General features: G+C 37.3%; 1 protein-coding gene across 6 annotated transcripts in view; it reads left to right on the top strand.

Moving 5' to 3' along the window:
* dab2ipb (DAB2 interacting protein b) overlaps positions 1–15,907 on the top strand; it is a 137,008-nt gene extending 121,101 nt beyond the window's left edge. For all 6 annotated transcript variants that reach the window (XM_082169004.1, XM_082169006.1, XM_082169007.1 and 3 more), the window contains 7 exons: positions 174–375; positions 3,992–4,170; positions 5,347–6,232; positions 9,975–10,097; positions 11,466–11,668; positions 12,182–12,269; positions 14,446–15,907. In XM_082169004.1, coding sequence (XP_082025130.1) covers positions 174–375; positions 3,992–4,170; positions 5,347–6,232; positions 9,975–10,097; positions 11,466–11,668; positions 12,182–12,269; positions 14,446–14,613 — 1,849 coding nt within the window. In that variant the 3' untranslated portion in view covers positions 14,614–15,907. The remainder of the gene's footprint in view (positions 1–173; positions 376–3,991; positions 4,171–5,346; positions 6,233–9,974; positions 10,098–11,465; positions 11,669–12,181; positions 12,270–14,445) is intronic.
* Positions 15,908–16,119: the final 212 nt, after the last annotated feature.

Raw genomic sequence — 16,119 nt, forward strand, 5'->3', positions numbered from 1 at the left:
GTTTCATGATGGAGCTGAGGAATGAGTTCACTTTGATAGCTTTTCATGTTGTTCTGAGCAAAATACTATTCATGAATGAAATTCAGTTAATAGATATAATTATGATTATAGGGTCATTAGCATTGAGTTAATAAATGCATCAATAAGTCATTCTTGTTCTCACTTTCTGTCAGGTTTGGTAATAAGGAGGAGTACATGTCCTTCATGAATCAGTTCTTAGAGCAGGAGTGGACCAACATGCAGCGCTTTCTGCTGGAGATCTCCAACCCAGAGACCATCTCAAATACAGCAGGCTTCGAGGGGTATATTGACCTGGGCCGTGAGCTCTCCACCCTGCACTCGCTGCTAGCTGAGGTGGTGTCCCAAATGGATCAGGTTAGTCTCTTCACCCTTCAGTCAGCTCCATTTGATTGTTTTTGTAGTGTTAAGATTTTCAGCAGGAGTGTGTTGTGCTCCTTCACTTCAGACCTTCAAAAACACTGAAACACCTTTTTTTTATCAGTCTTGTTTCACAGTAAAAATTTGTTAAAGAGAACAACAAAACAGAATGTATCATACATTTATGACATGGGCAAAAACATATATCTCAAGCCATTTTTCTAAAGTAAATTTATGTTTATATATATACTGTATATACTCAACAAAAAAAAGAAACGTCCTCCCACTTTTTAGCTGCTTTATTCCCAGTTAATTTCTTATTATGTGTAAATATTTGTATGTACATAAAAAGATTTGACAACTGAAACATAAACTGAACAAGTGAACAAACTGAACATTTGACAAACTAAAAATAATGAGTCCATTAACAAAAGTATCAGTCAGTATGTGTTGTGGCACCAGCTGCTTTAAGGTCTACAGTTCATCTCATCTTTATGGACTGCAGCAGATTTGTCTGTTCTTGCTGTGAGATGTTACTCCACTCTTCCACCAATGGCACTTGCAAGTTCTCTAACATGTCTAGTGAGGACATATGGTTACATGTGGTTTGGCACTGCAAGGACAAGGACGATCAGATGTCCTTCCTGCCCATTTTAGCACTGTCTAAGGCGTCTTACATTACAAACATTGCAGTTTATTGCTCTGTTCACATCTGCAGTCCTCATGTATCCTGCAGCAGGTCTACAGCTTGTTAACAGAGGTGATCAGGGACCCTGGACATCTTTCTCCTGGTGTTTTTCAGAGTCAGTAGAAAGCTGTTCCACAGGTGCATTGAAAATTATTGAAAAAGCATGAAAAACATTGTTTAATCCCTTTCCAATAAAGATCTTTAAAGCTTACTTAGATTTTTTATAAAATTATCTTTAAAAATACTATATCCTGAAAAGGGGACATTCCTTTTTTTTCTTTTTCTTTTTCTATATATAATAAGAATATATTATATCCTCTTAAAAATGTTGTATGTTTCAATGTATTTTTCGACTGGGAAACAGGTTAAAATACTGAATAAGAAAATGTTTTTTCAGTATTTCTTCATTGCAGCGTGTGCAGTTGAGTGGTAGGTGAACTCAGGATAGGGTTGTGACGGAACATTTAATACTTTGATGCCACAGAAGGTTCTCAAGTTTTGCTCCAGTTTCGGTGTTCTTTGAGTAGGTGGACTGATGTGAGCAATTGCCTTCAGGCTGTACCAGTCAGGCTTTAAAATCCCTCATTTTGTTGCTTTTAATGTTCAGACCTCATAAGATGTGTTCACCATGTGTTCATTTCTTTATATCTTAATTTATACATATTTTTTTAAAGAAATGATCTTCTAATTCTACTCCTCCTCAAATGCTAAATTTAAACTAGTTGTTGTATTTGCCCAGATTTTCCACACTTAGAGAAAACTTCCAGTCTTGCAAAATGTGTTTGAGCAAAGACACATCTATATGCAGCTCACCTGTGCCTGTATGCCAGTGCAGCACTGACTCTGCCTACAACTATGCAAACATTACAAATTAAATTTGTAAATGTTGGATATTCTCATTGCAGCACTTTGTGTTGAATTATGCAGATCACGTTAAGTGGACATGCTCTGAAAGCTCATGACCTCTCGGTTTTTGAGTTTTACATGGGAAGCCCATTAGTCCTTCAGGCTGCCACAGACCCATAGCGGCCACACTGCGGTCAGAGACAGTCGTCTGCTGTTCCATGTACATGAGAACTGTTAACTGATATGTCACTATTATTTTAAGTCATACATCCACGAACATGCTTTGATTATGAAACCTAATTATTTTAATGCCAGAGGTATTCAGCCAACCAGAATGTCACAGAATCAGCCAATTTTCAAAAATGTAAATCAGTCAGATTTGAATGTATCTAAGTCTAGCCTGTTCCATTATTAAATGCATTCGGAAAAGATCAGAAAGTAAAATGTTTGCATGCAAAAAGAGTGTCTCCTCTCATAAGTGTTTCTTAATTTTCGACACATGTCGAACATTCACTGCGTTCATGAAGAGGTTCACTTCCACCTATTTTAATTGGGGCTCTATAAAGTTGGTATATCATAATACATACATTTAAAGAATACAATATAAATATAGATAAAAAGTAAATAAATAAAAAAAATCAAAAGTTTGGGTTCGCTAAGATTTTTGCAAGAAGTTTCTTATGCTCACCAAAGTGCGTGCTCTCCCTCCAGACAGAAAACGCACAATTCATGTGTCACCCGGCGTCAAATACCTTGGGCACGGGTCTGCACACTTCTGAAAGCACTCAGCCTTCTTAGTGCATTTCATAATTACCTTTAGTTTGAAGCTCTTACAGACAAAACAGTCCCTGAAGACGACAAAGTCGATTGTCATGTTTGCGAGGCGCCCTTATATACATTATATACGCCCTTATAACGTTATATACAAACGTTAATGATTCACGTTTTAATGATTCATGTGCTGTCGCCGGTCAATATGATTGCCGTGATTTGATAGTGATTTCAGACACCTGTCACGCCTGAGGCATTCCCCAATGCGTAATCGACGCAGTGCGAGTTCCCTTTCGAAAGGGAACAGTTGTGCAATATTCTTGTGGAAACCATGATAAATTTTTTCAGGATACTTTGATCAATTGAAAGCACCATTTATTTGAAATAGATTTTATGTAACAATGTAAATGTCTTTACTGTGATGTTTGTAATATTTAATGCATCTTTTCTGAATAAATGGATTGATAAAAAAAAATATTACTGACCGTAAACTTTTGAACAGTAGTTTAAATATGAGATGTACAAAATAAATTATGGCTTTAAAAAATGTTCATTTTACACAACTATTGCACCGTGTCCACACTGGACGTGGCAGCTTGAGGCTGTTTACACTGGAGGCAACAAAGCGACAGTTGCAAATCCATTTGTTCTTCATATCAGAATTAGTATGAGTTCTTAGTACATCAGAAATAGAAAGGGGCATCAGTTTACTGATTTGTTGTGTCGTGTCATGTCAAGCCGCACCGCATCCAGTGTAGGCAGAATCAAGGAATAAAATAGGTTCTATCCGTTTTTGTCATGTCGCACCACTCGCATCTTGTGTAGACAGTTACTCAAAACTCTTGAAAATACTTGAAAACGGGTAGTTTTGCAGTTCAGATTCATAGTAAGATACAGATATCAGTTATAGCTTAATATTGGTTGATTATTGGCCAATCTCTAATATAGCACTTTAGGAAGTAATTAGGTTTGATTTAAAAATTTTGAGTGATGGATGCACCATTTACAGTACATTTAAATCATTGCATGATGTTTTTGTTTTTTATCCAAAGCAACTTTAAATGAATTCAAGCTATAATGTACATTTTATCAGTAACCGTGTTCCCTAGGAATCAAACCTGTGACCTTGCCATTGTTTGTGCCATGCTCTACCAGTTCAGCTCCAGGAACTCATTTCCATGCAGTCATTGATGTTCTGTTATCTTCTACCTACTTTCTCAAGGGGGCTAATAGAGAGTCCTGCACAGATATAAGAGATCTTTGGGGTATTTGTTCATTTTCAATGGGATATTTCATCCATGTCCTTAGAGTGCTGCCTCCAAGCTGGGCCCATTACCTAGAATATTGAGGGACGTACATGGAGCGTTAACATACCCACCGAACGTACAGATGAATGTTCCCTCCGATCGTGTGCCCTCCCCTCCAGCCCCTGGATGCAGCATCTCCACTGGATTACAAAAGATGTCCATCGACAGTGACCTACCAGGGTAAGCCATTAATCAGATCCACTGCATCAAATTTGTTAACAACCTGTAAGCAATCAGAATCAAGTGTTTACGTAAGTGTAGATGGCTATGGAAAAAAATGTAGACGCTGTAGATGTCATGATGAATAGGTGTTCTGACAAATCAACCAATCATCTTCGAGCTCAGTGTTATATCAGGCAATGACACTGTAATTTTGAAGAGCATTGCCGTATTGCTTACGTACTCGTCGTTATCTGTCGCTTTCAGCCATTAAGACGTCCTCATTCCTGTTCTTAAGAGTGTGCCCTCACTTTATCCAGCAGACTGCTCTTCTAAAGAGAGCGGCTCATCTTTATCTGTCTAGCTCGCTGCTAATTCCCAACCGACATTTATGAGAGCCAGAGAGAATGAGAGGCCTGTAATTGTAGTTCACACACACACACACACACACACACACACACACACACACACACACATTCAGAGAAAGGGAAGATAAATATGTTGGGGGATCAAAAGAGATGGAGGCTGTGAGGAGAAAGCTTAGAGTGGAGCTCGTTGGTTGGTGTCTGGACGGAGAATATGATGAAATAAATTAGCATTTTTTGCAGATATCCAGACAATAAACAGTCTGAGTGGAAGTAAAGACAGAAAGGGACGCATAATAACCTTGCATTCTCTCTGATGTTTTATACCTGTCTGGAGCTGTCTAGTATGGCATTTATAAGTGTTTGAGAAAGAATTACGGTTTCTGTTTCTCAAACACTAGCTACTATATTAGGAGGGTCTAATGATTGTTTGAGATTGTGATGCTGTTCCAAAAGATAGGCAGCAAGATTATGCTGCCTTCTAAGATACCGTCTCGGACAGCATCACATGCATCCTTGGCAGATACAATCTCAGAATGCACTGCTGTAAGCTCCATATAAAATCCAATACACAGATTACGTTTGCAAAATGTACTGAATTATATAAATAAATAAGAATAACAATATGAACATTGTTCCTGAATAAGAACAACTAGGATACTGCCTTTGGAAGACAACAAGGCAGCATACTAAGATTCAGAACAAAGAGATAATGTGTTGTCTTCTTTAAATTGATTGCTGTTTGTGTACCGTTTCTCTGTCCTATACTGTGCATGTTTAATTATTCATTTTTCTCTTTCTGGTCCATGTCTCCATCTCTTCACTTTACTAGCCCGGCGGACTTCACTCGCCTCCCTTCCCCCACTCCTGAAAACAAAGACCTCTTCTTTGTCACACGCTCTTCCGGCCTCCAGGGCTCCCCTGCCCGCAGTTCTAGTTACTCTGAGGCCAATGAACCCGAGCTGGGCCTGGCCAACGGTGGCAAGAGCCTGTCCATGGTAGACCTCCAGGAAGCGGCCAGGGCGTTAGAACCCATCGCCATCCCGGTAGGGATAACTTCAGAAGGTTTAAGTGAGGGTACCATGGTTCCCTGGAATGCACGGACACCCCAAGGCAACATTGCCGGAGGCCCTACTCTTCACAGGCCAGGACAGACTCCCACTACCCCAGGAGCAGAAGGGGCCCCAGGCAGGCCTACACAGCTCTTGGCCCCACTGTCCTTTCAGAATCCAGTGTACCAGATGGCAGCAGGGTTGCCTGTATCAGCTAGAGGGAATGCGAGTGGGGATTCTGGGTCGGAGTGTCATAGCTCCGTCAGTTCCCATAGCAACAACGAAGAGGGTCTTGGAGGAACCAAGCACACCTTTCTTACCCAGGGGGCTTCAGTGGGAGAGGAGTTTGTGAGACGTTCAGGAGATTTCTCAAGACGACAATTATCGCTAACTGACGCTCAGCACGGAAACCAGCCTATGGTTCCACGACAGAGCAGCTCCGGTCCCCATCGGCGTATTGACCAGCCACCTCCACCCACACAGACTGCACCCAGAGGACGAACTCCACCCAACCTATTGAACTCCACCCCCTACCCACGGCCTTCTAATAACACTTTGATGTCATCATCACCAGATTGGCCTGGAAGTGGCGCAAGACTTCGACAGCAGAGCTCCTCCTCCAAAGGGGACAGTCCGGAAACGAAACATCGTGGACCACATAAACAAGTGCGTACATGTTTGCTAGCATTTAAAGTATTGTATGTGGAGTTAAAAATAGACACTATGCTAATGATTACACATTTCTTCATATGTTTTTTTTTTTGGAACATTTAAAGTCACCATGAAATTTGACATCTTATTTTTTATAGAACATTGCAGTGTTTATTATAAATGATTTAGTCGTGCAGCTCATGATTATTGTTTTAATTCAAGAGTTATCTTTAATCAAAAACATTAAGATCACCTCTATCTCGCAACAACATCTTTTGTCCTATGACGTCTGCACCGGCACAAGTGCTGGGCAATAATCCCTCCACTCCAGCAAACTGACAGTGAAAATTTGCAAACAACATCAATCCAGAACAAAATCAAATATACGTCGCAATCCGCTAGTTATGGCTGACGTTAGCGTTTCCAGGTCCAAACGCTCTATCAGATGCCAAAAGCAAACAACAAATGGTGCTAATATACACTCACTGTGTAAACTACCAAAAAAGCATGATCCTAACCTTTATTTCCATAGCAAAATCTCAGATGGACAGAGACAGCGATTCATCCTTTATAAATCGTCAAAATAGACTGCAGTGTACACAGTGAGTTTTTAAATGCTTAGCTTAAATTTGTGGTATGAATAAACAGTGCTCATAAACGGTTGTTGAGATAGGATCCTCAATTGAAATGAACCCTCTTACGTCACAACTTAACAAGTGGCTAGGAAAGAAAAGACGACCACAATTTCTGTTTCATGTAGACTTTTGAATCTGTCTGTGATTGGATCATTTATTATATATCTTAATCTGAACTTAACCTAGAAGTACATCTTGCAGAAGGTCTGAGTTATTGATTCTAATAATAATCAAAGGGTATAGCTTGCTACCAATCATCAGCCTTTCGAAATTCACTGTTGCCACAGGCAGTCATTTTTCTCAACAGTTTGACAGTGAAGTGGACAGGAAGGGTATTTCCCTAATCCACAATGCATTGTTCTCTCTCTTGGGAATTGATTGATTGCCTGAAGTGATTGATGGAAGCGTGTCTATGGAAACCACATGTGCGCACACTTTTATTACATCGCAAAGCACCTCCAGGCTCTTTCTCTGACTGTGAAAGTCACATCTGTGGACTTCCTGTGATACTGTGGTTGATTATAGAATCCATTACATTATACCTTGACAGAAAGATTCACATCTTCCATAAGACTGAACTATTATTTTTATTACCTCATTGACACAATTTGGTAAAAAGCCAGTTTGAAAGCTAATGACATGGGAAATGAGCAGCAGTGTTGATCGTCTCTTGACTCAGGTAAACTCTGCCTTTGTTCATAACCACTCCTCAAGCCCCTTGAAACCGAAGTAGCGGCAGATCTTTTCTTCCATATTAGGACGTACTTTCGAGTGAAATGGATTATCGAAAAATAAAAATGTATGGAGGGGACTTCATTTTATCCATTGCTTCAGTGGCGGGATTTTTTTCTTGCAAATGCTAAGAATAACAATTAAGTGCATCAATAACTTAAATTCCCTGCATTTATTGCATTGTACTTATTCATTTTTATTTTACCTTAAATTATACATTTACAAGGTCACATTGTAAAGTGTGCAAAGTCGTTAAGCACAGTGTCAATTTCGCTGAACATCTTTCATAACCTCACATATTCAGCCCTTTAAATCAATAACGGTTTATTTAAACTTTTCGACATAGAGTCCCATAGACATATAGGGACTATGGGACTTCTTGACATTTTGAATAAAAATTATGTATTTATTATTTTCCCGCCAGCATTTTCTTTTCTTTTTTTAAGTTGCCAGCCACCACCAGCATTTTTTATCATTTTCACAAAAGTTTCATGGCCCCCAGAATATTTTGTTGTATAAATATCTGAATATGCAATATATCAAAAGAATGAACAGACCCTCTGCTTTAAAAAAAAAAATCTAGCTTGATGTGTTCCTTTTTAATCAACTCTTAAATGTGGGTAAGTTTCATAAAAAAAAGCAACATTTTGAGCAAAGAGCTGAAAAACTGCTTTTGGTCTGCTTTTCTATCGCTCAAACAGTAGAGCGTTGGCGCTTGCACCGCCAAGGTCATGGGTTCGTTTCCCAGGGAAAGCAAGAACTGATAAGAATGTTAATGTGTACCTTGAAATGCAATGTAAGTCGCTTTGGATAAAAGCGTCTGCCAAATGCATGAATGTAAATGTAAAAAACATTTTTGTCAAAGACTACTGTACACCCAGATCGAATCCAGAACGATGATCAAAACATAGATGGAGTAGATCGAGTCCATCAACACCCCTAAAGCTTGCACAGACCTATAACTCAACCTGGGTCGACATTTCATTCGGTAACATTAGGCAGTTTTGATTTATATGCTGTTTGATGTTGATGATCACGTTATTTTACTTATGCATGTGCTTACATATGATATCACTTGTTTCTGCTTCTTCTTTGCCTAAGTTTTGATCTGGAGATTCGCTACTCTTTTAGAAGATGCGTAACATAACCTGGTTTGTTCCAGTTTAACGCATTAGCATGAATGTTATAATGGAAGACAACATTTGCTCTTTTCCATCACCATAGGCTAGGGCGAACAAAGTGCAATAATTTATATTAAAATCTATATAATTTGACGTTTATAACATGAGTGAATCTTCAAAAAAGATAAGGGTAGCTACTCACCAATAGCAGATTACAAGTTATCTTCTGTGCTATTCCAAGATGTGTCTGAAGTCTGCGGTCTTTTGCTTCATATTTAATAGCGCTCCATTATGATCACTGTTGATGATGAGCTTAATATGATCGCCATTCACTAATGCGTGCCACGTACCTGAGCGTGCAATTATAGGCACATTAAAACATTTATTAAACATTATTTAATTTTTTAGGTTTTTAATGACTTTTTATTTTTAATGAAAGTGACTGGAAAATCATTAGGAAATCCTTGAGGGGGCTATGCCGGTGCTAAGTATATTTCTGGTGGGACTATAACCTCAGCAAGCCCCGGCCTAGAGCCGCCACTGCGTCAGTTGTCGATTGGATGGAGACAGATCTTAATGTGAGCTTGAGAGAGATTGTAAGAAAGAGGAGGGGTTTAAGTGGATTGGAGAAATCTGTCACCAAAGAGAACTCTTGACATTTTGATTACAAATAATGAGGTCAAATCATTCACTATAAGAGGAATAAAATGCTTATATAAAACAGATTTTATTGTCATGGTGACTTTTCTTTGAAAGCAAATATTAATATCTTGCATAAGTTTGCTTCTTGAATAAATTTGTTTCAATATTTTTGCTAGAAAACGATACTTTTTTCGCAGTGTAATTCAAAGCTATGATTTTAAATCAAAGATATATTCCCTGAAAACATAAATTTAGCTTTGGATGTAATTTTATTTTAAGGATGAAAAAACATAAATGCTGATACAGAAAATATATTTTTTTTGAGGACTATAATGGAAATTGTGTCATGTCATCATAAACAGTTAGTATGAACTAAGAAAAATAGCCACTAAAATGACCTCTTATTTGTAATGTATTCTAACTCAGCACGTTATTTTAGCTAATCATGTTCATATTTTATACATGTTCTGTCTATTCAGCCTTAAATCATGTTAAGTGTCATCATGTCTGCTTGTCTGTGTTGTCTGTTGGGAATGCGATGCCCCTGGCATGACTTCTTTGTGTGAGTGTGTACGTTTCATCTTCAGTTTATTCATGTGTATGTGTGTTTGTGTGTGTGTCCCATAGGCCCCGTCCCCAGTGAACCCTAGTGCATTGGACCGCACTGCTGCCTGGTTGATGAATGTGCCATATATAGAGCAGGAGTCTGAGACGGAGCTTTGCAGAGATGAGCACACACAAGCTGAAAAGGTAACTGACCACCCACACACCATAGCAGCAGAGATGAGATTTCAACTCATGCAAACACTCTCTGGATAGGAAATGAATCATCATCCTGCAGTAATTTCACTAAGACAATAGGATTCTCTCAGTGTCAGTGATCCAACATTCAGCTCTGAGTTAGGTGTTTCTGAATGCACAGTTAAGGGTGAAATGTGTTTTAGTTTTTTTTATGGTAAAATCCAAGTTTAATGAGCAGAAACTCTAAGTAAACCATCTGTAGGTTGACCTCCTCAAGAGCTCGGTGATACGTTCTACATTGCTCTTTTTCAACAATGGCAGATTGGGAAGAGGTTGTAGGATTGTTTGCAATTCCGTTTGGTGCCACTAGTGGTGTGGTGCAGAAATTTCACAGTTCTTTGAATCAATTTCTACGAGTGCTCCCAGACTTTTGTATGTGAGAGAGAGAATGAGACATAATAGCCTGCTTCCTTTTTTGCGGTCCTCATTCCTTGTCCATCTGTCCATTCTTTCTGTCTCTTACATTTTGTGACTGTTGTGGAACATAGGCAGTAGCTCTGCTATTTTAATTTTTTATATATTTATTTATATATATATATATATGTATATGTTGTAATGAGCTTTTATTTAGATATTTTCAATTTTCATTTTCATTTTAGTTTGTTTTAGTAATTTTGTTGTGCTTTTGTCATTTTGATTTTGATTTTTTTTTAAATATTCATATTCAGGTTTAATTTATTTTTATTTCAGTTGTAATTTTTGTACTTAAGTTAATTTTATTTTAGTTAGTTGCAAGGCAACATTTTTAATATTCTAAGTTTATTTTTCATCTAATATTTATGTATTTTTTCAGCTTTATTTCAATTGCTGAAAACGATTTGTAATTGTTTTAGTTAACAATAACAACACTGTGCCTCACAAATTTAGTCATCTCAGACTAAACTAATAATCGATTCCAACAGAGTTTGTCATTAGCATGTTGTAGACTTTTACAGCATTTATTAATCTGCATGTAAGTTAATGTTAATTTCTACATATATTAATACATTTTTGAACATTGCAAGTTGTATAAATTAACATTAGTTAATGTATTATGAATTAACATGAATTAACAATGAACAAAAGGATATTTATAAATTAGTGTGCTGTAAAACAAATTATGATTATGACACTTTATGCAAATAACTCATGTTAAAAAAATAAAACCTTATTGTAAAAAGTTACCAATAGTCCACTTTTCCAATAGTGTACAAAAGGTACACCACACCTAATGCCACATATAGGGATTCTTTGTATGACTCATAGCTCAACATTTAGTGCTGACTGCAGCTTATAATGACGCTCAACATGAAAGACATAAAGATCCATGTCTTGCAGTATCAGGCAGAGATCAGTGTGCTGCAGGAGCGGCTGCTTGTGTCGGTGCAGAGGCTGGAGGAATACGAGGCCCGGCTGAAGGGACAGGAGGAACAGGCGCAGAAGATGCTGCTGGAGTATCAGGCCCGGCTGGACGAGTCGGAGGAGAGATTGAGACGGCAACAGGAAGACAAAGATCTGCAGATGAAGGGCATCATAAGCAGGTTGGAGTTTGTATTATGAAGAGAGACTAAACCAGGCAAAAACTTCCAGAGCACTCTGATTGGCTGATTACACTGTCAATATCAAGTTCACAACCGGTCCACAAATTGGCCTGAATGGGTAAAACTGGTGGAAATGGATGAACACAAATTCCCTTTTTCATATAGTCATCGAGTCAGATAAAAGGAAACTTAACTGACTGAGTTAGAGCATGAATTTACTTTGAACAAGCACAGAGAGGGCACTTTGCCTTTCAGAAGTCCACTACACGCCTCTGATGCTGACTTGCTGAGTGTCATTTTGCTTTCAGCTGATAGTGTATTAGTGGCAATCTGAGAAGACAGAGAGCTTTTAGAGACTTTTAGCTTTCCTCAAGGCAGAATTTACTGAGAGCTGCTTTCCTCCAAGACTGATGTTATGGGGCAGCTATTTGTGGCCTTGAGCTCCAGATCAAAGACAGAATGGGAGGATATATGAAGCTGGACTGAGTGTGTGTTTGTTTTGTGTTGATGCAGGTTGATGTCTGTGGAGGAAGAGCTGAAGAAGGATCATTCTGATATGCAGGCAGTGGTTGACTCCAAACAAAAGATCATTGATGCGCAGGTATGTCATTACCAGACTTAAAAGCTAGTTCCCAAATTATTTTCTAAATTATTTAATTTTTGTATGTAGTATTTTATGTTAACCTTTCAATAAATCAAATTTTGGGTTGTCATCACACCAAAATTTCAGTTGACACAATACCAGTAAAATGTCATGATACTTGATACTAATTTCTAATAATTAGTTGAATAAAGCATATTAATGAAATAAATTATTAGCCGTGAATAGTTTTATTGTCAACATCTCATCCTTCCTCTTCTCCCTGTCGTTCCTCTTTCCTTTTTCACTATCCTTGTATGTAAGATATAAAAAGGCAGAATTATTCATACACCACCGTTAAAAAGTTTGGGGTCTGTAAGGCTTTTTAATGTTTTTGAAAGAAGTTTCTTATGCTCACCAAGGCTGCATTTATTTAATTAAAATTCAGTAAATATTATTAAAATTTAAAATAACTGTTTCAACTTTAATACATTTAAAATGTAACATATTCCTGTGATGGCATAGCTGAAATTTCTTCAGTGTCACACAATCCTTCAAAAATCATTCTAATATGTGACCCTGGACCACAAAACCAGTCTTATGGGTAATTTTTTTTAAATTGAGATTTATATATCATCTGAAAGCTGAATACATAATCTTTCCATTGATGTATGGTTTGTTAGGATATGACAATATTTGGCCGAGATACAACTATTTAAAAATCTGGAATCTGAGGGTACAGAAAAATCGAAAAATTGAGAAAATCGCCTTTAAAGTTGTCCATTTATATTGGCGATAGTGCTGCATCCATTCACAAAAATAAATGTTTTATATATTTAAGGTGGGAAATTTACAAAATATCTTCATGGAACATGATCTTTACTTAATCTCCTAATGATTTTTGGCATAAAAGAAAAATCTATAATTCTGACCCATACAATGTTTTGTTGGCTATTGCCACAAATATACCCGTGCAACATAAGACTGGTTTTGTGATCCAGGGTCACATATGCTGATTTGCTGCTCAAGAAATATTTCGTATTATTATCATTGTTAAAAACAGTTATGCTGCTTATTCTTTGATAAATAGAAAGTTCAAAAGAACAGCATTTATTTTTTAATATAAATCCTTTGTCAATTTTTGCTGTCACTTTTGATCAATTTAATGCATCCCTGCTGAATAAAAGTATTCATTTCTTTCGATCAAATCTTACTGACCTCAAACATTTGAACGGTAGTGCATATTTGGCAATTAAATTTCACAATCTCACAAACCCACTGTCGTTCAATAAAACCCCTTAGGGAAACTATGCTGTATTTTTCTAAAGAAACAAATGCGAAATGTAAGTGTTGCTGACAGAATCTGCATCATTAATCATCATCGTTCATGTTAATATTCACTGTCCCACAGTGAGGGCTGTAGAAATCTCTGCCGACTAAAATAATATTCCAAATCAGTATTCCTGATGTGTACCTGCTAAAATCTGAACAAAACAGACTTCCTAATACTATAATTCAAGGAAATATGCATATGTATTTTCCAAGGAAACCAACTGGTTTGTTTCTTCTCCTTTTATGTACATGTGTTAGGAGAGAAACAAGCAATTAAACACTTGAGTTTGAGTGTCACCACAAATAACATCACAGCTGTGATTTGGTCACAGACATGAGCCAGATCGTCACAGTCGTGATGTTATTTGTGATTATCATCCAACACAGTTTTATCACTGATTTACAATCAATTTTGCTTAGTAAAATGAATCATCAATCCCTTTTCCCAAAAAGTAGTTTAAAAAAACTCAAAACATGTTTTCTTTGTACAAAATGATCAACATACAGCTGTTATTGAGCAACATGGGTGAACATGGTTTCTCAGCTATTCACATTGAGTGTTCAGAACTGGCTGGAGATTGACTAAACTGAATATCTTGGAATAACTGGAGATCCTCATAATTCAGATACATAAATGTGTCAGTTAATACATTGGCAGCAGAGCTGAACTTAATATGAGAACCTAAAAGCTGATGACCCTCGAAAAATCACTTGATCCGTCTCTCTCTGGGCTGGATTCATTGTTCACCAGGGCATGTTTATTTTCTTCCATTCTCTACTTGTTACCATCCAACAATTACTCTGTACCTGCTGAAATTGCCGGTGTTGGCATTTTCATAGGATTTACGATTTTCACTCTCTGCAGGAGAAACGGATAGCATCTCTGGACGCGGCTAACGCGAGGCTAATGAGCGCCCTGTCCCAGCTGAAAGAGCGCTACAGCGTGCAGACGAGGAACGGCATCTCTCCCACCAACCCCACCAAGCTGCAGATCACAGAAAACGGGGAGTTTCGCAACAGCTCCAACTGCTGAACACAATGAAGACAGAGGACATGAGCAGGTGTGCAGATATTCTGTAAGTGAACACTGAGAGGTGTAATACTGCAGGTGAGGATACTGCCATTGTTTGGAAATGTGGAGAAAGATCCACTGTAAACATTCTCCGGTGAGACTACTGTTCAAGTACTTCATGTTAGGACACACCACTAGACTTTCATTCGTGTTTCACTATTGCTAACTGTAAAATATAAAAGAAAAAAACAATACAGCTGACTTGGTGACATTATACAGATATTAGAACCTTCTAGTCTGCAAAAAAGTCATTTTACATGCTTAAAAAAAATAGGTGTTTTCATACAGCCTTTAAAAAAAGAAACTAGATTTTGTCCCATTTATTTAGAGTGGTCTCTACTTTAATAAGAAACGACTGAAACTACAGAATGAGCAACTCTTTGTGGAGAATTTAGCGCTCTCCTCCATATCTTCACTTTCTGCTTCTGTTTCTCCCTACATAGTGCACTTTGTCTCTCCATCATGAGAAGCCTTAAAATGTTGCATCTGAAATATTTTTTGTTTGTTTGTTTTTACAGTTCAGATGAGCATTATGATAGATTATAATGTGCATAGATTTTAAAAAAGTATATATTTTACATTCTCCATTCACAAGTTTTCTGATTTTTAATCTTGACAAAAATGTTTCAACAATGTTTGTACCAAACATTACAAGTGTCATTTTGGGTCCATTTTTCGATATGCCAAGATTTTGAATTAGCACAAACTGCTCAGATGCAGCAGAGCGAATGTTTTAGACAGTAGACCACAATTTTAGTTTGAAGTTTTGAAAACTGCCTTGTTTAATCTCGTGTTTTCTTCCTACATTGTTTGGGAGAGTTTTGCTTTGAGTTTTTGAATTTCTCTTCATTGGTTTTTCTTGTTTCTCCTTTTTTTAATTATTTTGTACGTGTGCTTATTTTTATGTGCTGCCTCATCGGTCCAAATTGCTGCACACTTTCATTTCGAGCATTTAGAGTTTGTATATTTTTGTATTTAATAATGTATGTGAGAACTCTTCTGCATTTATCATGTTCGGCACTGAGGTGCAGCGTGGAGCTGCTGTTTTCCTTTAACTTGTTGGTCTTTGAGGAAGTTAGAAACAAGACATGTCTAGACTTTGTTGCAAAAATATACAGAAACATATTAAGACAACCTGTCATGGGACATGTAAGATAGAGATGTTATTTTTAAGGGAAAATGTCTCTGGATATGAGCTCTGTGATGGAGTATTATGTGAATAGGTTATTATAATATATATATATATATATATATATATATATATATATATATATATATATATATATATATATATATATATATATATATATATATATATATATAAAGCAACGTTCACGGTTACTCGGTTAGAGTGAATGACGGTGTTACATTGGTTGATTTGTGTCTGAAATGTGAGATCAGATTGAGAGGCAACAATCTAACAAGCACAAACCGCATCTGTCGCCCCAGCTTCTCAAATGCTTTGAA

The sequence above is a fragment of the Leuciscus leuciscus genome, assembly GCF_965113295.1.
Source record: "Leuciscus leuciscus genome assembly, chromosome: 5".
Lineage (NCBI taxonomy): Eukaryota > Metazoa > Chordata > Actinopteri > Cypriniformes > Leuciscidae > Leuciscus > Leuciscus leuciscus.